The 26,662-nt window shown below is 43.3% G+C and overlaps 1 protein-coding gene across 1 annotated transcript in view; it reads left to right on the top strand.

Annotated features, from left to right (window-relative positions):
* MRPS5 (mitochondrial ribosomal protein S5) overlaps positions 1-26,662 on the top strand; it is a 78,079-nt gene that overhangs the window by 40,861 nt on the left and 10,556 nt on the right. Inside the window, exons 6-9 of the mRNA XM_061626471.1 lie at positions 13,413-13,503; positions 20,680-20,726; positions 21,864-21,921; positions 23,949-24,011. Coding sequence (XP_061482455.1) covers positions 13,413-13,503; positions 20,680-20,726; positions 21,864-21,921; positions 23,949-24,011 — 259 coding nt within the window. The remainder of the gene's footprint in view (positions 1-13,412; positions 13,504-20,679; positions 20,727-21,863; positions 21,922-23,948; positions 24,012-26,662) is intronic.

Raw genomic sequence — 26,662 nt, 5'->3', positions numbered from 1 at the left:
CTGTAAAAGTTGCAACATCTATATTGCTTTGAAAGACCTTAATGCATTCTAGTTGCTTTTTTCTACTCCAGAACAAGAAAGAGATGGAGAGGAAATGCTGCCGGAGCTCCGTGGGTGTAAAAAAAATGCATTGTTTGATGTCACGACAGTTGATGTAGTAACAGTCTGTGGCTGCCTATGCACAGTATTAAGCTTGAAAGGCCTTTACAGAGTTTTAAGAGAGTTGTGATAGGCCTGATTGTGATAGGTGACTGGGCACATTTCCCTTCAGAGCTGCACAGAAACAGCTGACAAGAGTAATTTTGTGGGGGGGGGGTTCACCCTCCCTTTTAATGGCTCTTCTTGCTGACTTGCTTCCATGTGCTGCTGTTGCCACCTTCTGGAAAAAGGAGGAAGTCTTCATTTCCTGCACATCCCATCACCTTGGCTTTCCTGAAAGAAAATCTCCCTCCTTTGTTGTCTGCTGCAGATGCAATGCTCCTGATGGATTTGAAGGTAAGGAAATCCTAGTTAAGAAGAAATCTGGCCAGTGGTTAAGAGATCAAGAGCAGTCCATGGAATCAAATACTCCCAGCTAGCATGAATTCTTTCTCACCTGCCTTAACTGTGGTCAACAGAAGCCAGATGTCATCTTAACTAGGGTTTACTAGCCTTCAAATCCTGACTTACATGAGAAACGTGGTTAGCATTAACATGGTTCTCGATTCCAAAATCCATATCAGGGCAACCCCTTTATTAGGTCAACTAGAATGTCACAAAATAGAGTGAAGGCTTTAGAGTTCTCCAGAACTCTTCATCAGGCTAGATCAGCCTTTCCCAACTAGTGGGCCACCAGGTATTGCTGGACCACAACTCCCATCAGCCTCAGCCAGCATTGCCAATGGTCAGGAAGGATGGGAATTGTGGTCCAACAACATCTGGTGGCCCACTAGTTGGGAAAGGCTGGGCTAGATGGTAAAGAAAGTAAGGGAAAGGTGGAAAAAAACGTGTCTGGCTGTTACCCAAGTTAGAACAAACAGGTTTCTTGGTAGGTGGAGAGCAGAATAAAGAGAAACTAGATAGTTTTTATATTGTTGTAGTTGTTACTGTATTGTTATTCATGTAACCCCCCTAACTATGCGTAAGGTAGAGTGACGGGGATGATTGCTGAGATTCTCTTTGTCCAGCTCTCAGTTTCTTAGCCATGGTTCATAAATCGAGAGCACTTTGATTTTGCAGTGACTCAATTGTGCATCTGTATAAGCAAAGAAGGATTTTGGAAAAGCTCGATTTTCTTGTCTTTGGCTGGTTGTTTTCCTCTCATAAATCAGCATATGAACTTCAGGTGCCTACTAGCAAACTCTAACAAATACAGGAGAAAAGGTTTAGTAATAATAAAATCCAGACTTCCCATGCATCTGGGTTGTACAGATAGCTTATCAGGAGAACCAAATGCAGACTGTCTGGTAGCAGGGTTCTTATTGACTCAGCTGTGCTGCTGTTGAAACAACAACAGTGATGCATGGACTTCATTGATAAAGGTTAACAGATAATATCTTCTGAAGTCCTCCCTCACACTGATCTTTTCTTTTTTCAAAAAAGGATTTCCTCACTCTTGGGAAAAAAATGCATGTACAGCCTGTTTTACATCATTACATACATTCAGGCATTGTGCATCATTTTGGTGCCTCTAAGCAGTGCAGAGTCCTAGAAACACAGCATCATAAGAACACTTCAAGTGTGCACTGTTTGAGGGGGAGGTGTTAACATATGGGTATGGTTGCTGCTGTATGAAGCTGGGGACTTGGGGAGGATAACTCAATCAGGAAATGTTTCATGTCAGTGATTTTGTAAATACACACTTCTTGCCAGAGCTTGGAAGTAATTAGTTACAAAAAATGAATTACTTGTAATTCATTCCTTTTTTGAGAAACGAGTGGTTAATTCCTTTACATTTTGATTGTAATAGAATGAGGAGTAATTTTATTACTTTTGAGGATTAATTGTAATGTTTCCAGCATTACTTTTGGGCATTACTTGGAGGGGGAGCAGGGGAAGTCTTCAGCTCCTCTGATTTGTGAATGAAAATCATGTGCCTCAAACTGGGCTTCTGTGCAGCGTCGCTCTTCCCTCGTGCTCTGCGGGTGGGTAGGAGGCAACAAGGGAGGAGGTGGAGAGCGAGACAGGGATGAAGTAAAGAAAAAAATTGTTTTTAAAAATGGACGGTGGTGGAGAAGAAAGGAGTGAAGGGAGAAAGGAGCTGGAGTGCAAGAACATAGAATAAAGGAGAAGGAGGCAGCAGCGGAATGGAGAGAAAGAACTGTGGAGGTGAAAGATGACAGCGTGTGTGTGTGTATGCCTGTGTTTGTGAACATTGTGTTTGCACTTGGCACACAAAGCGGTCTCTGCGGCCCTCCCTAACTACTTTGCTGCATTTGCAGTGTTTAAACGTTTTTGCATCTCAGGGGGAAATGTTTGCTTGGATGAGTGTCCCTTAGTTGGTGGCAGGACAGGCTACGGGAGGTGGTTAAGTGAGAGAGATTATGCTTGCTGGCTGAGAGTGGGGGGGGGCTGCACTTGGTTTGACATGCAAAGATCTGCGTAGTGGTCTCTGCCTCCCTCTCTACCTCCTTTACCAGCGGAGAGACCACCACTGCTATCTTATGGATAAAAAGAATTATGCTACTCCCCTGTATGTGTCTGTGTTTATTTTTAATGTTGTTTTAGGTGACTTAGGTGTGCAGCAGCCAAGGCCAGTACCTTGTAGGCACTAAAGTTTTTTTTAAGTAACTTAGTGTAACTGTAGTGATTACTTTTGAGTAATCAGTTCCTTTCTGAAAAATTGTAATTGTAATGGTAATTTATTCCTTTTTGGTACCATGTAACAGTAATTGTAGTTTATTCCTTTTTAAAAGTAATCTTCCAAGCTCTGCTTCTTTCAGTAAATACACAAAGGCTGGTCTTGAAATGGTGCATTGCTGATGATCGATTATCATTTCTCAATCAAGATCATAGCAACTGGAGCTGCAGGAGGTGGAGCATGTCTTACACTTAAAAACAGAGAACAGTAGCAAAAATAAGATTCTTAATTTGCCCCAGTGGGCAAGAGGGTAGTGACCAAACAGGACCCAAGAGGTTAAAATCTGTTTGGAAAGATTTATTTGAAATACATCAGCAGAAGATCAGTGAATGTATTTCAGTTTATGAAAGATAATAGCAGCCTCGTACCTGGTGTGGCTTGGGAATTGTAAGCAACCAAAAAATCAATGGTGCTTTGAAATAAGTGGTTAAAATCATTGCAGATTTGAACATTTCAGTCCGCCATCTTGATTCAAAATGGTATCCAGTTGTATCCAAATATAGACAAAAACATGCTGCTTGATCTCAGGAACCATCATCCAAAATTTGGTTACAATATCTTAAGAGGTGTCCCACAAGCAAACAACTTTCCAAAATGTATAGTAGATGTGATGAGCATAAAAATATCAAAGAGAAATCAGCAGCACATCATGCATGAATGAATCTTGGGAAGAGCAGAAATAAGGAACAGTATATGCAATAATAATGATTATATGGAAAAACAAAATATGAAAATGCAACTTAAGTATTAAATGCAACCCTATTTGGAGGAACAATATGCAACTTAACTTTTACAAACAATAATTATGACATGCAAAACTAATCGTATGTTTAAGTATTATGCAACTCTACTTTTATTTAGCCCCTAAAATGTCCACCAGACTAAGCTAGTTAAAAGCTTTGCTGAGTTCCAGCTGTATAGTTACTTATCCTAAATATTAAGAAAAAAAGAAAGGATTTGATAGTTACCTATCCAAGAAGCGATTCAAAGGAACCAGTTTCTGTGTGTTCAGGGAAGAGGTGAGAGATGGATGTGGAATCTAGGGGAATCCAGATAAAGGAAAAGGAGTTAGAAAAATAAAATAGTGACATACAAAGCTCACCCGGGAACAAGCAAAAGCAAAATCCGTTCAAAGTTGTTTATGGGCCAAGTCGCAGCCCCAAAGGACTAGTTTGAAGAAAAATGGTCACAAACAGCTTCAAAATTGCAGAAGGGACAGGTTGAAAGCAAGAAATCCCTACTTCTCTAAAAGAAAAGGTAAAAAGCTCCAACAGCCTCAGAACAAGCAGAAACCTATTAGAAAATCTTGTAGCTCAGCAAAAATACAGCTAAATGAAGAATTGAACTCTAGCACTTACTGCAGTCTCTTTTTGAACCACAGTGACACCCCAAATGTTCTGTGTTCTGGTTTATCCTTTTCTCTCACTCCACTTTGTGCCTCTAAAAGTTCAGATCTGTATTGGTAAATGACAGATCACGAGACAAACACCTGCAGAAACATTTTTTCATTATTTTAGGGGTTGATGTGATCCCAGCCTTATCAGGGAACAGGAAGCCTCACTGTGGCACTGCTAGCCACATGGAGTAACAAATCTTGAACCTTTTTCAGACTGGTGCATCATCTTAGATTAACTCAGCCCTTGTCAGCGTTTCTGCTGCTCACATTCCAAACAAGAAAACGGTTTTGCCCTCAAAACAGGCATTTAGGCCTGCTTCAGTCATGAGCCAGAATTTCTTGACCAAAGTTTTCTTCATAAGAACATAAGAACATAAGAAGAGCCTGCTGGATCAGGCCAGTGGCCCATCTAGTCCAGCATCCTGTTCTCACAGTGGCCAACCAGGTGCCTGGGGGAAGCCCGCAAGCAGGACCCGAGTGCAAGAACACTCTCCCCTCCTGAGGCTTCCGGCAACTGGTTTTCAGAAGCATGCTGCCTCTGACTAGGGTGGCAGAGCACAGCCATCATGGCTAGTAGCCATTGATAGCCCTGTCCTCCATGAATTTGTCTAATCTTCTTTTTTAAAGCCATCCAAGCTGGTGGCCATTACTGCATCTTGTGGGAGCAAATTCCATAGTTTAACTATGCGCTGAGTAAAGAAGTACTTCCTTTTGTCTGTCCTGAATCTTCCAACATTCAGCTTCTTTGAATGTCCACGAGTTCTAGTATTATGAGAGAGGGAGAGAACTTTTCTCTATCCACTTTCTCAATGCCATGCATAATTTTATACACTTCTATCATGTCTCCTCTGACCCGCCTTTTCTCTAAACTAAAAAGCCCCAAATGCTGCAACCTTTCCTCGTAAGGGAGTCGCTCCATCCCCTTGATCATTCTGGTTGCCCTCTTCTGAACCTTTTCCAACTCTATAATATCCTTTTTGAGATGAGGCGACCAGAACTGTACACAGTATTCCAAATGCGGCCGCACCATAGATTTATACAACGGCATGATGATATCGGCTGTTTTATTTTCAATACCTTTCCTAATTATCGCTAGCATGGAATTTGCCTTTTTCACAGCTGCCGCACACTGGGTCGGCATTTTCATCATGCTGTCCACTACAACCCCGAGGTCTCTCTCATGGTCGGTCACCGCCAGTTCAGACCCCATGAGCGTATATGTGAAATTAAGATTTTTTGCTCCAATATGCATAATTTTACACTTGTTTATATTGAATTGCATTTGCCATTTTTCCGCCCATTCACTCAGTTTGGAGAGGTCTTTTTGGAGCTCTTCGCAATCCCTTTTTGTTTTAACAACCCTGAACAATTTAGTGTCGTCAGCAAACTTGGCCACTTCACTGCTCACTCCTAATTCTAGGTCATTAATGAACAAGTTGAAAAGTACAGGTCCCAATACCGATCCTTGAGGGACTCCACTTTCTACAGCCCTCCATTGGGAGAACTGTCCGTTTATTCCTACTCTCTGCTTTCTGCTTCTTAACCAATTCCTTATCCACAAGAGGACCTCTCCTCTTATTCCATGACTGCTAAGCTTCCTCAGAAGCCTTTGGTGAGGTACCTTGTCAAACACTTTTTGAAAGTCTAAGTACACTATGTCCACTGGATCACCTCTATCTATATGCTTGTTGACACTCTCAAAGAATTCTAATAGGTTACTGAGACAGGACTTTCCCTTGCAGAAGCCATGCTGGCTCTGCTTCAGCAAGGCTTGTTCTTCTATGTGCTTAGTTAATCTAGCTTTAATAATACTTTCTACCAGTTTTCCAGGGACAGAAGTTAAGCTAACTGGCCTGTAATTTCCGGGATCCCCTCTGGATCCCTTTTTGAAGATTGGCGTTACATTTGCCACTTTCCAGTCCTCAGGCACGGAGGAGGACCCAAGGGACAAGTTACATATTTTAGTTAGCAGATCAGCAATTTCACCTTTGAGTTCTTTGAGAACTCTCGGGTGGATGCCATCCGGGCCCGGTGATTTGTCAGTTTTTATATTGTCCATTAAGCTTAGAACTTCCTCTCTCGTTACCACTATTTGTCTCAGTTCCTCAGAATCCCTTCCTGCAAATGTTAGTTCAGGTTCAGGGATCTGCCCTATATCTTCCACTGTGAAGACAGATGCAAAGAATTCATTTAGCTTCTCTGCAATCTCCTTATCGTTCTTTAGTACACCTTTGACTCCCTTATCATCCAAGGGTCCAATTGTCTCCCTAGATGGTCTCCTGCTTTGAATGTATTTATAGAATTTTTTGTTGTTGGTTTTTATGTTCTTAGCAATGTGCTCCTCAAATTCTTTTTTAGCATCCCTTATTGTCTTCTTGCATTTCTTTTGCCAGAGTTTGTGTTCTTTTTTATTTTCTTCATTCGGACAAGACTTCCATTTTCTGAAGGAAGACTTTTTGCCTCTAAGAGCTTCCTTGACTTTGCTTGTTAACCATGCTGGCATCTTCTTGGCCCTGGCGGTACCTTTTCTGATCTGCGGTATGCACTCCAGTTGAGCTTCTAATAGAGTGTTTTTAAACAACTTCCAAGCATTTTCGAGTGATGTGACCCTCTGGACTTTGTTTTTCAGCTTTCTTTTTACCAATCCCCTCATTTTTGTGAAGTTTCCTCTTTTGAAGTCAAATGTGACCGTGTTGGATTTTCTTGGCAATTGGCCAGTTACATGTATGTTTAATTTAATAGCACTGTGGTCACTGCTCCCAATCGGTTCAACAACACTTACATCTCGCACCAGGTCCCGGTCCCCACTGAGGATTAAGTCCAGGGTTGCCGTCCCTCTGGTCGGTTCCATGACCAACTGGTCTAGGGAATAGTCATTTAGAATATCTAGAAACTTTGCTTCTTTGTCATGGCTGGAACACATATGCAGCCAGTCTATGTCCGGGTAGTTGAAGTCACCCATTACTACCACATTTCCTAGTTTGGATGCTTCCTCAATTTCATATCTCATCTCAAGGTCTCCCTGAGCATTTTGATCAGGGGGACGATAGATCGTTCCCAGTATTAAGTCCCTCCTGGGGCACGGTATCACCACCCACAACGATTCTGTGGAGGAGTCTGCCTCTTTTGGGGTTTCGAGCTTGCTGGATTCAATGCCTTCTTTCACATATAGAGCGACTCCGCCACCAATACGTCCTTCCCTGTCCTTCCGATATAGTTTATATCCAGGGATAACCGTATCCCACTGGTTTTCTCCATTCCACCAGGTCTGGGTTATGCTCACTATATCAATGCTCTTCTCTAAGACCAAGCACTCCAGTTCTCCCATCTTGGTTCGGAGGCTCCTAGCATTAGCGTACAGGCACTTGTAAGCAGTGTCTCTCTTCAAGTGTCTTTGGCACTTGTGGTTAGGCCTGTGGTAATTTTGCTCTTCTGAATTTATATGCTGTGCCCCTGCTCTCACAATGCCTACTTCTAGGCCTACCCCTTTTAAAATTTCATCATTTCTTTGGTTTTTATCCCAGGGGGGAGGTTTATTCCGAACCGGACCTTTCTCAGCTCCTGTCGGGTTTCCCCCCTCAGTCAGTTTAAAAGCTGCTCTGCTACCTTTTTAATTTTAAGTGCCAGCAGTCTGGTTCCATTCTGGTTCAAGTGGAGCCCATCCCTTTTGTACAGGCCCGGCTTGTCCCAAAATGTTCCCCAGTGCCTAACAAATCCGAACCCTTCCACCCGACACCATCGTCTCATCCACGCATTGAGACTGCGAAGCTTGGCCTGTCTGGCTGGTCCTGCGCGTGGAACTGGTAGCATTTCAGACAAAGCCACCTTGGAGGTCCTGGCTTTCAGCATCCTACCTAGCAACCTAAATTTTGCTTCCAGGACCTCACGGCTGCATTTCCCCATGTCACTGGTGCCAACGTGCACCACGACCACTGACTCCTTCCCAGCACTGTCTACCAAACTATCTAAACGACGGGCGATATCCACAACCTTCACACCAGGCAGGCAAAACACCTTGCGGTCTACACGCCCATCACACACCCCACTGTCTATGTTCCTAATGATCGAATCACCCACTACAAGGATCCCTCCACCCCCTGGAGATATATCCTCGGCACGAGAGGATAGCTGCTCATCCCCCAAGGAATGGGTCCCTTCTAAGGGATCGTTTCCCTCTTCCTCAGCTGGATGCTCTCCTTCCCCGAGACCATCGTTCTCCATGATAGCAGGAGAGCTATCATTGTTGGAGTGGGACACAGCTATAACGTCCCTGAAGGCCTCCTCCACACACCTCTCTGCCTCTCTCAGCTTTTCCAGGTCCGCCACCTTGGCCTCAAGGAAATGAAGTCGTTCCCGGAGAGCCAGGAGCTCATTGCACCGAGAGCACACCCACGACTTCTGTCCAACAGGCAGATAGTCGTACATGCTGCAGGCAGTGCAAAACACTGGAAAGCCCCCACACCCCTGCTGGCTTCTTACCTGCATAGTTTTGTTTAAGGTTTATTACGTCAATGGGTTGGAGACTGTGGTTTAGTTGAGGTCAGGGAACAGACAGGCAGAGTGGGGGGCCCTGGTCTCCTCGCCCTGCTGCCGAACTCGCTCTGCTGCTTAACTCGCCTTGACGCTTTGTCAGCTGGGGCCTTGACGCTTCGTCAGCTGGGGCTCCCTCTAGCTCGTGGAGCTTCCACAGCTTCTGGGGTAGATTTGCACGCCTTCAGTATGCATGCAGATTTGCATGAAAGTTTTAAGAGCCTCAGAACATATTCATTTGAACATGTGGCACAGGTCACTGTGGGTGGCGCAGGAAATTTAAAAAATGATTAAGAAGTCTCTTCTGAAACACCCTTGGAGTTGGAAAAGTACCGCTGGGCCATGTGGTCAAACTCCATGCTCTAAAACAAGATATCCTCCCTTGCTTAAAACCAGGATAGCTGATTAGCAGCCTGTGGACCAGATCCATCCTATGAAACAATTTTATCTGTCCCCTGGCACTCCTGGCAAGTTTTTATGGAAAAAGGGTACCTGAAAATTTCATAAGGAATAAAAGGCATTGCAAGTCACATTACACAAGGTTCCGCATTGTTACCCCAGGCAATGATATACTGGGGGCATCGTGGGACATTGAAAGAGCCACCTGCTGCTGCTCTTGGCAGGTGCACCCATAGCTGGGGACTCCCCAGGAGGTGCTCTACCAAAGGCCCCCTTACATTTGAAGCAAGCCTTGTCTGAAGCAGGAACTTTAGTGCAGACGCATAGCAGAGCATCTGCTGCTTCATCTTCCAAACACAAGTATTTTGATACCAGCCCTTTCTTTTCAGCAGCCAACTGTGGCATTTCAGGCATATATAAAAACAGGAGAAGGTGGAGGAGAAAGGAAGAGCTGCCGTCATGCAGGAAAATCTGTGATATTTTAGGATATCTAATCAAGTTAGTATCTTGCCAGTGACACATTTGAGGAAGTCAAGGTTATAGCAGAGACTACGAAGCAACTTTCCACTGTTCCTTGATCTGTAACAAAATGGGTTTTTCCACAAAGTCCTGTTAGGGATTGCTCAGTAGGAGAGCATCTGCTTTGCATGCAGAAGGTTCCAGGTTCAGTCTCCGGGTAGGGCTGGGGGAAAAACACATCTGACCCTGTAGAGCTGCTGCCACTCAGTGTAGACAATACTAAGTGAGATGGACCAATGATCTGACTCGGTATAAGGCAGATTCCTATGTTTCCCCCCAATATTTTGGTTCAAGTAGCTAGTTCCTTTCTTTTGGGGGAAAATGCATATTGTCTAAATAATAAATCCTCCAAGGCTTTTATTGTGAACTAATGGTACGTACTTTGTCAGATTGTCCTGCTCTTGTAATTGTGTTGGGGAAGGTTTTGGTATTTGCTGCTGTATTTTGATGGGATAGGCTTTGAGCGTTCTTATCGGCTGCTGTTTTATATTGGGTGGCATTCAGTGCTAGTTTTACTCAAGAGTAGACCCACTGAAGTTAAAAGACGTGACAAACTAAGGTTTCTTAATTTCAGTTTGGGTCTACTCAGCTGAATGCAACCCATTGTGTTTTACGGTAGATCAGTGTTTCTCAGCGTTTTTGAACCCATGACCCCCTTTTAGCTAACATAAAAATCCCACACCCTCCTTCAAACCTGGCTCTCCTAATTTATTTTATTTCAATTTTCAAAAGGATTAAAATGTTGGGACTTTTAATTATAAATAAAATTTCAGACTTAATGATAAAAACAAATAAAAGTACTCCTATTTTTTTTAAAAAAAACAATGTCACATTTTATTTATCTTGTACAATTTTTTTGAAACATTCACCCACCTCCCAAAATCTTCGTAAGTCCCCCAGAGAGGGCACCCCGCCAGTTGAGAAACACTTGTAGATTGTTTTAATTTTGTTTTCGTTTTTAAAAACTTCTTGTTACCTGCTCGGGGATCACAACAGTGATGAAGGGTGATATATAAATCTAAATAAATAAACTGTCTTTGTCGTTCTGCAAATCTGGGGGCATTTCTCTTTCCCCATCGCTTGCATTTTAGCCCGTTCTTAGGCGCTGCTGTTTGAAGCCAACTGAAAAATAAATAAATTGAGTTCTCCTTCAAGTGGTACAGTGTGTTAACCTGGGAGATCACACTATGAACATGTCAACTTAGAAAGTGAAATAAAGCAAGGATTTGCTGTCTTGCTGCATTTTTTTTCCTGTGCAGTGATACTTCTTTAGCGAGGGGATTAGAAATGAAGTGTGAAGATTGAAGTATTATAGGGGACAGAACTTCAAATGTGTTGCCTCCTTTTGTTCCTTAACCAAGCACATGTCTTAACAAGCAAAGTTACAGCTAAGCATTGGGTCAGCCTTACAGAAATCAAAGAAAATGTATCCGCCTGCCTGCCCATCCACCCATTCTTGCATGCAGGGTTCTGGGTGCCTGAAAAAAAAATAATTCCGTAACTCTATAACCAGGGATGAGGAACCTGTGGGCTTCAACTCCCATCATGCCTGACCATTGGCCAAGCGGGCTGGGGCTGATGGGAGTTAGAGTCCAAGAACATCTGGAGCTACCATGTTCCCCATCCCTGGTTTAAACTAACCTAATCATTTAAAACCAATCAGGAGAGACAATAAAGCCTAACACAGAAATTAAATACAAAGCACACAATGCCAAATAGATCCCCATTCCATTCCAGGGAGGCAGTGTAAAAGTCTACAAACCATTTGCCCGCCCTCCAAACAAGTTGCCAGCTGCCCACAAAACAAAAACAACCCACCCAGACTGAGAAAACTGCATATCAGTGCTCACCATTTTTCAACACGCACCATCCGTCCAAACATTCTTATCACACAAACCCAAATGGTAGTCTGGTGAAATGGCTGTTTCTTTTTATTTTCCTCTCATTTTTTCAATTATTATTATTTACATTTGCATGCCACTTTTCCATATAAATATGCTGAAAGAGGCTCGCAGCAGAACAAAACTGCAGATCGCTGCATCAGTAACAGTCAGATACTGAATCATTTCAAAACATGAACGAGTGGTTGCAGGCCAGCTCCAGACACTCTTGGATGAGACCGATTATCTGGATCCATTTCAGTTGGGTTTCAGGCCTGGTTTTGGCACGGAAACAGCCTTGGTCACCCTATATGATGACCTTTGTCGGGAGAGAGACAGGGGGAGTGTGACTCTGTTGATTCTCCTTGATCTCTCAGCGGCTTTCGATACCATCGACCATGGTATCCTTCTGGGGAGACTAGCTGAATTGGGAGTGGGAGGTACTGCATTGCAGTGGTTCCACTCCTACTTGGCAGGTCGGCTCCAGAAGGTGGTGCTTGGGGAACATTACTCGGCACCCTGAACTCTCCACTGTGGGGTTCCGTAGGGGTCAGTTCTGTCCCCCATGCTGTTCAACATCTACATGAAACCGTTGGGTGCGGTCATCCAGAGCTCTGGAGTGTGTTGCCATCAGTATGCTGATGACACGCAGCTCTATTTCTCCTTTTCATCTTCTTCAGGTGAGGCTGTCAATGTGCTGAACCGGTACCTGGCTGCGACAATGGACTGGATGAGGGCCAATAAACTGAGGCTCAATCCAGACAAGACTGAGATGCTGCTAGTGGGTGGTTCTTCTGACCAGATGGTGGATGTCCAACCTGTTCTGGATGGGGTTGCACTCCCCCTGAGGGAGCAGGTTTGTAGCTTGGGGGTTCTCCTAGAACCATCTCTGTCACTTGAGGCTCAGGTAGCCTCGGTGACACGGAATGCCTTCTACCAACTTCAGTTGGTGGCCCAACTACGTCCCTATCTGGACAGGGATAACCTGGCTTCAGTTGTCCACTCTCTGGTAACCTCCAAATTAGATTACTGCAATGCACTCTACGTGGGGCGCCTTTGAAGACAGTTCGGAAAGTGCAGCTTGTGCAAAATGCAGCTGCCAGATTGGTAACAGGGACCAGACGGTCCAAACATATAAAACCTATTCTGGCCCGCTTGCATTGGCTGCCTGTATGTTTCCAAGCTCAATTCAAGGTGCTGGTTTTGACCTATAAAGCCTTACACAGCTTGGGACCACAATACCTGATGGAACGCCTCTCCCGATATGAACCCACCCGTACACTACGGTCAAGATCAAAGGCCCTCCTGTGGGTGCCTACTCCAAGGGAAGCTCGGAAGGTGGCAACAAGGGAGAGGGCCTTCTCAGTGGTGGCCCCCAAATTATGGAATGATTTCTGACGAGGTGCGCCTGGCGCCAACACTGTTATCTCTTCAGCGCCAGGTCAAGACTTTCCTCTTCTCCCAGGCATTTTAGCATGTGTTTTAAATTGTTTTTATATTGTTTTAAATTTTAAAATTGTGTTTTAAATTGTTTTTAAAATATGTGTTTTAAATTGTATATTTGTTTTAATGTTTTTGATTGCTGTAAACCGCCCAGAGAGCTTCAGCTATGGGGCGGTATACAAGTGCAATAAATAAATAAAAATCCCAACAAATGACTCAGTTACAACATCTAAAATCATCAAGCTACCAATTTAAATTAAAACATATCAACTGATGACAAATATAACAAACAATCCAGTGCAATCACATGAACAATAATATAAGCCACTGCAGAGCCTCACTGTACCAAATTTACAAACAGCAAATCTTAGACTTCGTCTTTATTCTGTTTATTTCTCTCTTCCAGTTGAAAAGCGTCTTTAATATGACGGCAAAGGAGGGCAGAAAAAGATCTGTTAGCGCCCTGGTGGTGGTTGGCAACGGGAACGGGGTTGCTGGTAAGTGAATGCTTTGTCCTTAGGAATCGGCTGGACACTGATTTCTCCTTTTCATAACAGAATGGCCCATGCGGTATAGCAGGCCCTCGTCTGCAGCATGGGATAAATTGAGCTCACCCGCATTACTGTAAGGCTAGAATGGGGGTCCTTTGGCCTGAGGGCCGTGTTCCTTTGGAGTAACCTGTTGGAGGCCACATGCCGACTGTGGGCAGGCTGAAGCCAGAAGTGAGCAGAGCCACCCCCTTCTCTCTCTCCCTCTCTCTCATCTCTTTATCCTGCTTTCTCCCCACCCAATGGGATGTCGGCCAGGATCTTTCTTGCCAGGGTCTGGTTGTTTGCAGAAGGTTGTTCAAAATGAGACTGAGGGCCGCATAAATTTATGCTTCAGGTTGCCATCCTCTGCTGTAAGCACTGCTAAACTAACATCCATCAAATATGAAGACTAGATATAAGCATTAAATGTTGTTATTGATTTGGTCCTGCTTCCACCACCGTTACTGCTTCTTCAACCTCTGCTGATCTCCTACACTGGCCAGCATGGTCCCCATACAGTTCTTGACCCTTCTGTAAGCCATTAGGCATGTGCAGCTGTCCTGGGAGCACAGCCCTCCACTCACTGCAGGGCTGCCGATAGGGAGAGGGAGTTGGAGGCAGAAAACGTCTGTGCGCAGGCCCTGTGTTATTATTATTTATTTATAAGATTTCTTGCCCACCCCCTTCACCATCAGGTCCCAGGGCAGGTTACGGGATTGAACCAGGGACTTTCTGCATGCAGAGTTGATCCTCTAACCACTGAGCAGTGTGCCTTCCCTTTTTGTTTCCTATATGAATCTCTCCAGCTGTGTGTCTGCTGCTGCCCGTTTTCTCTGCACTGACCATGGCACTTGAATAGGTATATTTGTCCCTCATCTTCCATATTTCTTACCAAAGATATCTTAGGCACACCCTGCACTATACATTCAAAACAGTATCATACCACTTTAAACAATCATTGCTTTTCCCCAAAGCATCCTGAGAACTGTAGTTAAAGGAGACTTGTTAGGAGACCCCTATTCCCCTCATAGACAAGTGTAAATTTATGCATATTGGAGCAAAAAAACTTAATTTCACATTATTGACCGACCAGGAGAGAGACCTCGGGGTTGTAGTGGACAGCACGATGAAAATGTCGACCCAGTGTGCGGCAGCTGTAAAAAAGGCAAATTCCATGCTAGGGATAATTAGGAAAGGTATTGAAAATAAAACAGCCGATATCATAATGCCATTGTATAAATCTATGGTGCGGCCGCATTTGGAATACTGTGTACAGTTCTGGTCGCCTCATCTCAAAAAGGATATTATAGAGTTGGAAAAGGTTCAGAAGAGGGCAACCAGAATGATCAAGGGGATGGAGCGACTCCCTTATGAGGAAAGGTTGCAGCATTTGGGGCTTTTTAGTTTAGAGAAAAGGCGGGTCAGAGGAGACATGATAGAAGTGTATAAAATTATGCATGGCATTGAGAAAGTGGATAGAGAAAAGTTCTTCTCCCTCTCTCATAATACTAGAACTCGTGGACATTCAAAGAAGCTGAATGTTGGAAGATTCAGGACAGACAAAAGGAAGTACTTCTTTGCTCAGCGCATAGTTAAACTATGGAATTTGCTCCCACAAGATGCAGTGATGGCCACCAGCTTGGATGGCTTTCAAAGAAGATTAGACAAATTCATGGAGGACAGGGCTATCAATGGCTACTAGCCGTGATGGCTGTGCTCTGCCACCCTAGTCAGAGGCAGCATGCTTCTGAAAACCAGTTGCCGGAAGCCTCAGGAGGGGAGAGTGTTCTTGCACTCGGGTCCTGCTTGCGGGCTTCCCCCAGGCACCTGGTTGGCCACTGTGAGAACAGGATGCTGGACTAGATGGGCCACTGGCCTGATCCAGCAGGCTCTTCTTATGTTCTTATGGAGCTACAGCTCAAAGTTCCCTGGGAAGAGACATTTGTTGTTAAACCACCCTGGGAATTGTAGCTCTGTGAGGGGAATAGGGGCAGTGGCAGCTGGTGCTCACTGGACCTGGTGGAGCCGCTATAGGGATGTGACCAATGAGGTCATGGGGGAGCGGCCAAGTTTTGGCTTTCTCCCAGTCCTTTTCCCCTGCAAACATGCTGTGGATACTTAAACATTCCAGTTTCACATATAGCACCTAAGTAAACTGTAAAGTGTCTTGATTTGGTTCAGAAGGGATTCCAGCTGCTGTCACAGCAGTATCATGGATAACAATTATTGCCTAAAGATCTCCAGAGTTTCTTTTTTAAAAAATAAAAGCGATCCTGTAAACTGTAAGTTCCCATCGCTCAGAGAAAAAAATACAGCAGCTGGGGGAAAACAAGAAACCAAGATGTTAGCAAAAGGAGTCTTTCACACCATATGATCAGTTCTGAATCAGCAGAATGCTCCACAAGTTCCTCAAGTATTCCACTGGGGTAGGACTCAGATATTCAAGTCTCCTAATTTTTTATAAAAACAGGGATTTGCTTAACTCAAAATTCCTTCTCCTTTTGATCAGCCACATTTACACAAGTTCCACCTCTTCACTCCAAGTGAAATTAGGGCTGGAAGTGTGCAACAACCCCACATATGCCCTGCTAATTGGATTATCAATGCCAGGATATCTATGTTATCAACTACTCTCCTGCTCTGTTCTCCCCCAGCCCCCATCATCATAGGCACAGTCCTGGATTCAGAAAGCAATTAAACATCTGGTCTTCTTCAAAGTATGCCTAAGCTTTTTGTTTTAACTAAAACAATTATAATAAGTTCTTATTCTTATCCCTATGGGGGTTAGTTATCTTGCATAAGCCCATATCAAATTTTCAGATACTTTAAATAATTAAAAATAAATTTAAAAGGTCCAGTCCAACCCAGTCCATTCAATTCTTGGAGCAGTTTGCCATCAAGAATCTCCTGTCCCTTCCATCCTGACAAGAAAAAAGGTCCAGCCCAGGTCCAGCCCTTGAAGAAACGAGATTCTCTCTCTCTCTCTCTCTCTCTCTCTCTCTCTCTCTCTCACTCACTCACTCACTCACTCACACACACACACACACACACACACACACACACTCTTATGATGCCAGCCAAACATTGGGGGGGGGGTTGCCACCAAGAATCTCATCTTCCTCCCACCTTGACAATAAAAAGGCCTAGTTTGGCCTGTGAAGAGACCAGAGATTCCCCCACCACCTTATGATGCTAGCCAAACATTTTTAGGGACAGTTTGCCACCAAGAAGAATCTCCTCTACCTTCCCAACCCCCCACAATAAATAGGGCACAGTCCAGCCTATGAAGAAACCAAACCTGCATTTAGAGTGCAGTAGGGCCCCACTCATACGGCAGGTTAGGTTCCAAACCCCCGCTGAAAAGCAAAAACTGCCAAAAAGCGGATCAGCTGTAGCGCGGGGGTCTGGAACCTAACCCGCTGATCGCACCAGAGGAGGAGAAGATCAGCTGTAGCGTGTTACAGCTGATCTTCCCCTCCTCCGGCGTGATCAGCTCGAGCACGGGAGTCTTATCGCCCTGAGAAGATCAGCTGTAGCGCACTACAGCTGATCTTCCCCTCCTCCAGTGCGATCAGCTCGAACGCAGGAGTCTGATCGCGCCAGAAGAGAAGATCTGATCTACCCCTCCTCTGGCGCAATCAGCTGGAGTGCAGGAGTCTGATTGCCCCTGAGGAGGAGAAGATCAGCTGCAGCGTGCTCCAGCTGATCTTCCCTTCCTCTGGCGAGATCAGGTGGAGCACGGGGAGCTCCAGCCCCCCCTCCCAGCTGATCGCCCCGCTGGCACCGTATTAGCGGATCGCCAAGAAGCGAGGCCCTACTGTAGTTTACCACCATTCCTCTCACTGATATGTCCCTATATATCTGAGCATGCCCAGAACCAATATGGGATTCTGACATGGGCTGACTCCCAAGTAGCTGCTCTTCAAGCAGTCTAGACTCCTCCCTAATTTGCTATAGTGCCTGTGTTAGAGAGGCCTCTTAACAACAGATGGAGGAAAAGCCTTCTAAGAGGGCTGACAAGCAGGCCGACCCAGGGGAGGGACTGCTTTGCCATAGCTACACTTTTGGATTAGGATTGGCTGAGTGGTGTAGATAGCTGATTGGCCAGAGAACAAGAAGCTATTGGCCAGAGAACAGAAGCTTGCCCTAAATGTTTGCACAGCTTCTCTGAGTTCAGAAAGAAGTACTGTATAAAATGTGTGTGGAACAAAAAAGAGATGTGGCTTTGAGATTGGGGGGCGGAATTAAAAATTGCTTGACATTCTCATTGGGAGAGCTGTGCCCCAGTAGCCCCAATGGACCAGCCTCCACTGATAGGGGGTCTCCTAACAACTCTCAGCACCCTTAACAAATGACAGTTCCCGGGATTCTTTTGGGGGAAGCAATGAATGTTAAAAGTGGTATGATACCGATTTAAATGTATGGTGTAGGTGGAGCCTTAGATGATCCTCACCAAAGGGATAGAACAGGGAGGCTTACTACAAGGATGGAAGGAGAGAGAGAGAATGCACAGAATTGCCCAAAGTTTGGAAAGGCTAAGAAAGAGAGAACCCTTTTGCCCTTTTTTCTCGCCCTCTGACTTGAAAGGATACTTTGGCCCTTGCAGCACTCAACGTTTGACCACCCCTGCTGATAAGGTGACTTTTCTCAGCAGTGTTCTTAAGTGTGAACTTAGCAAGGAAATAACACATCTCTTGCAAGCAAGAATGTAACTTGGCTTCTCTTTTTTTTTTTTTTTTTACAATAATTTTTATTCAATTTTTCATAAAACATACAAAACAAAATCATAAAACATTCAAAGACAAAAAACAAAACAAAACAAAAATGATTAAACAAAAAAATAAAATGTTGACTTCCCATTTGTCACAGATCAAATCAGTTATAGGTCTACAATATATAACAATCCTGTCTCTTAAATTATATTATAAAATCACTTTCCTCCAGTAGTTATCTTAATTAATCATCAAATCTCACAAACATTACTTTATTCTTTCCACAAAAAGTCAAAGAGAGGTTTCAATTCTTTAAGAAATATATCTATCAATTTTTCTCCAAATAAACATGTCGATTAATCCATCTCATCAAAATCTGTTAGGTCCAATAATTTCAATAGCCATTATTCCATTATCCATATTAATTCCATCTTCCATCTTCAATAGTCCTGTTAAGTCCAGTAATTTCAGTGTCCAATCTTCCATTATCAGTATTCCATAATAATCTTGCTGTCATAGCCATAGTCATATAATAAGAGTCTGATGGGAATTTCCTCTATCCCAAATATTTTCTTGCCATCAATTCTAAATAAGTTGCTGAAATATTGTTGTAAAGTCATATCTCTGTTCTTCTTTTTTACAGAATGCACTGGCTCATCTCTTGAGAGTTTTTCCATTGTCACATGGCTGCAGTTAATTCCATAGATTTTCTCTATATCAAGCTCCATCACGTCATTCCAGTCCAGAAGATTATCCAAGACATTGATAACTTTATCTCTAATATCTTCATTAATTTCTTCAGAGAGAACGTTAAATTCCAAACAGTAGATTTTATTTCTAATATCCATAAACTCCAGATCTTTTTCCAATTCCACATTTGTTCCAATCTCCAGGGCTTGTATCTTCCCTTTATTTTTTCTTTTCTCATCTCTGATCTCATTCTCCTCTCTCACAGGATCCCCTATTTCTTTAAGCTCCTGCGTCATTTTGCTCAGTTCCATTTTCAGCTCCTTACTGCCCTGTCGCAGGGTTTGTTTCGTTATCTCAATCTCATCCATTATTTTCTGAAACATAATTACTTCCAGATTCTCAGCCACTTTCTTGATTGCCATTTTTAAAACCACGAAAACAAAGCAAAACAAAAATAAAGAAGAACCACTTCTTATTTCAGCAACAATTGGGTTAATATTCCAGGCTTGATGACATCACAGTATAAACAGAGCAGCCTGCCTTATCTCTCTATGTTCAAGAATACAAAACAAATTTAGTTCCCAGCATCAAAACAGTTAGTGGCGTCGTGAAGAAGCAGATTCGTCAAAATAAAATAGACCAAAAAGAGAATAGTCCCAGACAATATAATGTTCCTCGGAATAGAAATCCCTCTTCTGTTTATATCTTTAGAATGCACTTCCAGGACAGCTTTTTGCAATAGAAACAGAGATAACCTGTTATTTTCATGAATAACAGAGAAGAGTTATAGCTCACCCAGAAGTTCTTTAAAGCTGATTCATTTGACAAATCTCTTTTTGCTGCAACAATTTAAACCAAGTAAAAAAAATAATAGAAAGAAGGGTGCTTGCCTGTTAGTCTGTTTTCTCTTTGAAGAAAAGATAAACGTATCGCATTAATCAGATAGAGCTTGTTTGGAAGTCCGTCCGGCATTGCTGGCTGGACCTTTTCTCATAAATTAATGAAATCCAGTCCTCCCAACAAAAACAGGCTTTTGAGGTTGATCTCTACGTTTCTCCCTGCCCGGGAGAAATTTCATCAGTCAAAAAAAAATGTTCTGACTGATTTATATCTGAATAAGCTTCTTCTGCGGCAGGAGCCCGTCTCAAAAGCAGGCACAAGCGAAGTCACCCTTCCCAGAAGTCGTAACTTGGCTTCTCAAATACACCATCAGACACCATTTTATTTTTCCTCAGAGAGTAAAAAATCTAATACCGTTGCCAAGATTACAGCACAGCAGCAAAGCCAACATTGTTGGCTGTTTTCTCAGGATATACTTTAATATAGGTGACTTTGTCTTTAATTATACTTTGTGATTGCCGACAGCGCTCTCTGTTCCATGAAAACCATGCCTTGTGCCGTTAAACTGAACAGAAAGTAGATTAATCAAGGTTTCAAGGGCACATTTCGTGAGGGTTTTTCTTCCTTTTGTTGAAAGCTGGCAAGTCTTTCATTGGAGGGAAGGGAGAGGTAAAGAATTTCACATCTTCCTTCTAATCCCTTGGGTACATTTCTTGAAAGTTTTAGATTTGTTGGGAAAAACAAAGCTGAAAGTGCAAGAGCGCCTCAGTGCTGCACTTGCAGGTGGAAGGGGAAGAAGTACAGAGATGTGAGATGGGCTCCTTTTTTGTGCGTGTGCAAATGTTTTGCAGATTTTGATGTGTGTCGTTTGTTCACTAACTGATCTGTTTGTGTCCATCAGGCTTTGCGCTGGGGAAAGCATCCGAGAGGACGATTGCTTTAAGAAAAGTAGGTAGTCCGAAAAGCACACATAATCTAATGTAATTCAAGCCTGCTGTTCCTTCCTTACCTGATTTTTATACATAAAACGTACAGAGTTTTGTGGTGTTGAGAACATACGTAGTGCATAGCAAACTGCCTTATATCGGGTCAGACTATCCATCTAGCCCATTATTGTCTACTCAGATGGGCAGTGGCTCTCCTGGCAGACACCTTTCCGGAGCCAGCGGAAGACATTTTTGCTAGCTGAAGGAAAGGACAAGTGTGCCTCCCCCTTCCTTATTTTTTGCACTTTTGCCAGTGGGTGTGGTTCCTCCAGGCTTCCTGGTACCTCCATCGTGTGTGTGGCCCCACCTGCAGTATACATTTAAAGCACCATCATACCACTTTAAACAGTCATGGCTACCTGCCCCTCCAAAGAATCTTGGGAACTGTAGTTTGTTAAGGGCGCTGAGAGTTGTTAGGAGACTGCTCTTATCCTCACACACCTACAGTTCTCAGAGTTCCCTTGGAGGAGGGATTGATTGCTACACCACTCTGGGAATAGCCCTCACCTGGTCAACCGTGGTAAGGAAAGCATTGCCTCCAAGTGACCGCTGAAGCAAGCCTTATGAAGTTTCGGCAACATCCACTGATGTACACCTGTTTGTACAAAGGAAATCTTTGTGATTTGTTATTTCTATTTTTCCCCTTGCAGCCCCCCTGCCTCCATGTGACCCCAAAATCAGCTAGAGGAGCCACCAACCCTGTGGAATAGCTTTTGGGTGGGCATACAGGGAGCTGCACAAGGAGGACAGGTAGTGGAAGCCCAGTTGCTGAAGCAGATGCCCACCCACATTACGCTGGTTCTTTCTCATTATTTCTTTTAGACCCCAAACAATGAATGTAGCATGTGTGGGTAGGTAGGCTGGTAACTTTTGTTAAGCATAGTTTGGTGGTACTTTACAACATCATGTAGATGCCTTTTAATTTATCAAGCTAATTGCATTTCAGTTCAGTACATAATTGGCGGAATAGCTTTATTTTTATGCTTTTTATCTCTAATTTGGTCTCACTATAAAGTTGAAATAGACAATTGACTTAATCATTTCTTAATTTTAAAAGAGCGTTTTCTTGGATTCCTTCCCCGCCCCCTGCCCCCCCCAGGCAAAGAACAGAGCTATTCTGCGGTTGCACTATGTTGAAAGATACGAAGATCACACGAGTAAGTTTTAGAATTTTAGACTCAGCTTTTATTTAAGGTTTTAAAAGTCAGCAAGTTATACTGCTTTGCCATATGTAGCATGACATTCCTTTAGTCTGTTTGTCTCAAAGGCTCAAGTCCAAAAGTTTGGATCAACATGAGATATTGCCCCAGTTCAGATGTAACAGTACATGTACCTTCAGTCCACATTCTGAATGGTTGGCCGTTGAAAGTGAATTGTAGACTCTGTGAATGAGCCATCTCAATAAAACATTTCTCAGAAAAAACACTGCAGATAAAAGAATTCATACCACAGAGAGCATCTGCCCATGTAGTCTGTGCTGCTTGCCTCCACTGGTTCTCAAGTCAGTTTGTGAGCATAATTCAAAGTCCCAGTGCATATCTTTTAAAGGAACTTGATATAGGTATGGGAATGGTTTTATTCTTTTACTGATTGATTGTATGTTTTTATATAATTTATTTACAAAATTATTTCTTTTATCTCCCTCTCGCAAAACATCAGGGCAGTGTACAGCAACACAAAAACTTTTAAAAGCAACACAAAACAATCCTTGAAATGACTGGCTACTCAAGAGACATTTTAAACAACTGCATAGGCCTATCGGCGTTTGAATGTGACCTGCCCGGAGATAATTTGCAATAAAGGGCATGATAGAAATGTTATAAACAAAAATCAAATAAAATAAAACACTTGAGATCATCTGTACCAGAAATGGGGGACCTGTGGCACTCCAGATGCTGCTGGACTCCAATTTCCATCATCCCTGACCGTTAGCCATGCTGGCTGGGGCTGATGGGAGTTGGAGGTGTTGGAGTCCAACAACATCTGGAGGGCTACAGATTCCCTGTCCTTTGCCTTTACCCACATGAGCCTGCCCATGTGCTGGGATCATCTTCAGAGGCCACCCCACTATCTGAAATAAAGCAGGTGGCAGCTGGAGACTGGACCTTCTCAGTTGTGATACTCCATCTATGGAACTCTTTCTCGCAAGGGAGGTTGTCTGGTACTTCCACCAATGCCCTTGATGTGCTGGATGAAACCTTTTTTTCTCCCCTCCCAGTTCTTTTAAGCTGATATGATGCTTCTGTTGTTTATTCTGTTCTTCTATGGCTTTAAAGGCCATGGCTACAAACTAGGAGACATTTCCTTTATTTAATTTTATATTTTAAAAAATTATATACTGCTTTTCAGTCTAAACGAAAAATACTGTTTTCCCACACTCTGAAGTACTTTCCATGTAGAAACCATGAAATGGGTGAAGCAGCTGTAAACATATTTAAGCTTTATTGTAATCATGCTTAACTTTTTTCTAGATATACCCAGTGAATAATAAGCTTTGTTTTGCCTAGCTCAAACTAACCATATTTAGTTACTACTTAAACTATGGTAAACAGTGGAATTCATTAGTACAAGATACAATCATGGCCACCAATGTGGATGGCTTTAGGAGAGGCTTAGACAAATTCATGGGTGGATAAGGCTATCCATGGCTGCTAGCCATGATTATTATGTACTACCTAGAGGAGGGCCGGGATCTCTTCTCAGTCGTCCCAGAGTGCAGGACACGGAATAATGGGCTCAAGTTGCAGGAAGCCAGATTTCAACTGGACATCAGGAAAAACTTCCTAACTGTTGAGCCATACAACAATGGAATCAATTACCTAGAGAGGTAGTGGGCTCTCCGACACTGGAGGCATTCAAGAGGCAGCTGGACAGCCATCTGTCGTGAATGCTTTGATTTGGATTCCTGCATTGCGCAGGGGTTTGGACTTGATGGCCTTATAGGCCCCTTCCAACTCTACTATTCTATGATTCTATTCTATGATTCTACCTCCAGTATCAGAGGCAGTATATCTATGAATGCAGTTGCAAGTAAGGAGAGTGCTGTTGCGCTCAGGTCCCACTTGTGGACTTCCCATAGGCATCTGGCTGGCCATCCTGTGAAGGGGATACTGGACTAAGTGGGCCTTTGGTCTAATCCAGCAAGGCCGTTCTTACGTTGTCTAACACTTATCTTTTCTTCTAGTTTATCACGATATTGCAAGCTCTTTTAAGAGAACAACCATCCGGATGAAGAAGCAAAACAAGGGTAAGTGAAAGATACCATAGATGTGGAATTCAGAAGTGTTATCTTCCAAATCAGTGTGGCCAGTGTTCTTTTATTAACACAGTATCCCATGCAACGTGGAATGAAGTCTGCTATTCAAATGCATTTCATGTGGGTTGCAGTCCAGCATGCTCAGTTATGCAGTTATGTATACCGTATTTAACTCCCCACTTAAGTTCAGTGGGCAGAAGTCAATGCTTGAATGCACTGATCCAGAAGCATCTGTTGTAAACCACCCTGTTCAGATCTTGTAAGTTCAGGTCTGTGCTTCCTTTATGAAATCAATCCATCTCTTATTTGGCCTTCCTCTCTTTCTACTCCCTGCTGTTTTTCCCAGCATTATTGTCTTTTCTAGTGAATCATGACTTCTCATTATGTGTCCAAAATATGACAACCTCAGTTTCATCATTTTAGCTTCTAGTGATAGTTCTGATTTAATTTATTCTAACACCGAATTATTTGTCTTTTTTGCAGTCCATGGTATCCGCAAAGCTCTCCTCCAACACCACATTTTAAATGAGTTGATTTTTTTCTTACCCACTTTTTTCACTGTCCGACTTTCACATCCATACATAGAGATCAGGAATACCATGGTCTGAATGATCCTGACGTTGGTGTTCAGTGACACATCTTTGCATTTGGGGATCTTTTCTAGTTCTCTCATAGCTGCCCTCCCCAGTCCTAGCCTTCTTCTGATTTCTTGACTATTGTCTCCATTTTGATTAATGACTGTGCCAATGTATTGATAATCCTTAACAAGCTCAATGTCTTCATTATCAACTTTCAAGTTACATAAAGCTTCTGTTGTCATTACTTCAGTCTTCTTGACCTTCAGCTATAGTCCTGTGCTTTTGTCTTTAACTTTCCTCAGCATTCGTTTAAAATCGTTACTGGTTTCTGCTAGTAGAGTGGTATTGTCTGCATATCTTCATGTTTCTCCCTCCAATTTTCACACCTCCTTCATCTTGATCCAATCCCGCTTTCTGTATGATACGTTCTGCATATATATTAAACAAATAGGGTGATAAAACACTCCTGTCTCACACCCTTTCCGATGGGAAACCAGTTGGTTTCGTAGCCTCTTGTCCCAGAGTATAGGTTACGCATCAGACCAATTAGATGCTGTGGCACCCCCATTTCTTTTAAAGCATTCCATAGTTTTTCATGATCTACACAGTCAAAGGCTTTGCTGGAATCTATAAAGCACAGGGTGATTTTCTTCTGAAATTCCTTGGTCCATTCCATTATCCAACTTATGTTTGCGATATGATCTCTGGTGCCTCTTCCCTTTTTAAATCCAGCTTGGACATCTGGCACTTCTCACTCCATTTAGAGCCTTTGTTATAGAATCTTGAGCTTTACTTGCATGGGATATTAAGGCAACAGTTCGATAATTACTGCATTCTCTGGGATCCCCTTTCTTTGGAATTGGGACATATATTGAGCTCTTCAGTCTGTGGGCCATTGTTTTATTTTCCATATTTGCCTACAAATGTTTTTCAAAATTTGGACAGATTCCGTCTCAGTAATTTGTAGCCAGGGCCAGCCCCTAGCATGCAGGGGCCCTTGGGCACCAGCCTGCCCTGGGGCCCGGCACTCCCCTTCTGCAATTCGCTGCAGGATTGGTACTGCAGATCACAGGGCGGGAGCTTCTGAGGTGCCCGCTATTCCCCCGTTCCACCTACCTTTCTCAGTGCTGTTTTTTGTGGCTGTGCTCACTGTGCGCACAGGGTTGCCATCAATCAAGATGGCGGCCAAGGTTTCCGTACAGGGCTGAAGCCTCTGCCGCCATCTTGGTTTATGGCACGCATGCGCGCATTGCTACCATCAACCAAGATGGCGGCAAAGGCTTCAACCCCTTAGGGAAACCTCAGCACCATCTTGATTGATGGCAACCCTGCAAAAAACAGCACAGAGAAAGGTAGGTGGAACAGGGGAATAGCGGCGGCTCAGAAGCACTCGTCCTGTGAACCACGGCAGCAATCCTGCCGTGGATTGCAGAAGGGGAGCGCAGGGGCCCTGTAGCCCCAGGGGCCTTCGGCCAGGGCCCCACCTGGCCGCCCTTTAGAGCCGGCTCTGTTTGTAGCAGCTCTATTGGTATGCCATCTATTCCTGGTGATTTGTTTCTTCCAAGTATTTTAAGTGCAGCTTTCACCTCACATTCTAAAATTTCTGGTTCTTCTTCATACAGTTCCTCCGTGAATGAATCTGTTGTCCTTGCATCTCTTTTATATAATTCTTCAGTGTATTGCTTCCATCTTCCTTTTATTTTATCTCAGTCAGTCATTGTGTTCCCCTGTTGATTATTCGACATCCCTACTCTTGGTGTAAATTTCCCTTTGATTTCTCTAATCTTTTGGAATAGGGCTCTTGTTCTACCCTTTTTGTTGTCCTCTTCTATTTCTATACAATAACTATTGTAATCGTTCTCTTTGTCCCTACGTATTAGTTGCTGTCTTACTGCATTTAGGGTTCTAACCGTGTTTCTCCTTTTACTTTTGTTTTCCTTCTATCTTTAACCATTTTAAGAGTTTCGTCAGTCATCGATTGAGGTCTTTCTTTTTAATTAGAGGTACAGTACTGTCTTTCTGCATTCTTCCCTGATAATGTCTCTGACTTCACTCCATAGTTCT

This window comes from Rhineura floridana, chromosome 4 (genome assembly GCF_030035675.1).
Source record: "Rhineura floridana isolate rRhiFlo1 chromosome 4, rRhiFlo1.hap2, whole genome shotgun sequence".
Taxonomy (NCBI): domain Eukaryota; kingdom Metazoa; phylum Chordata; class Lepidosauria; order Squamata; family Rhineuridae; genus Rhineura; species Rhineura floridana.
This window is presented reverse-complemented; position numbering and strand designations above follow the sequence as displayed.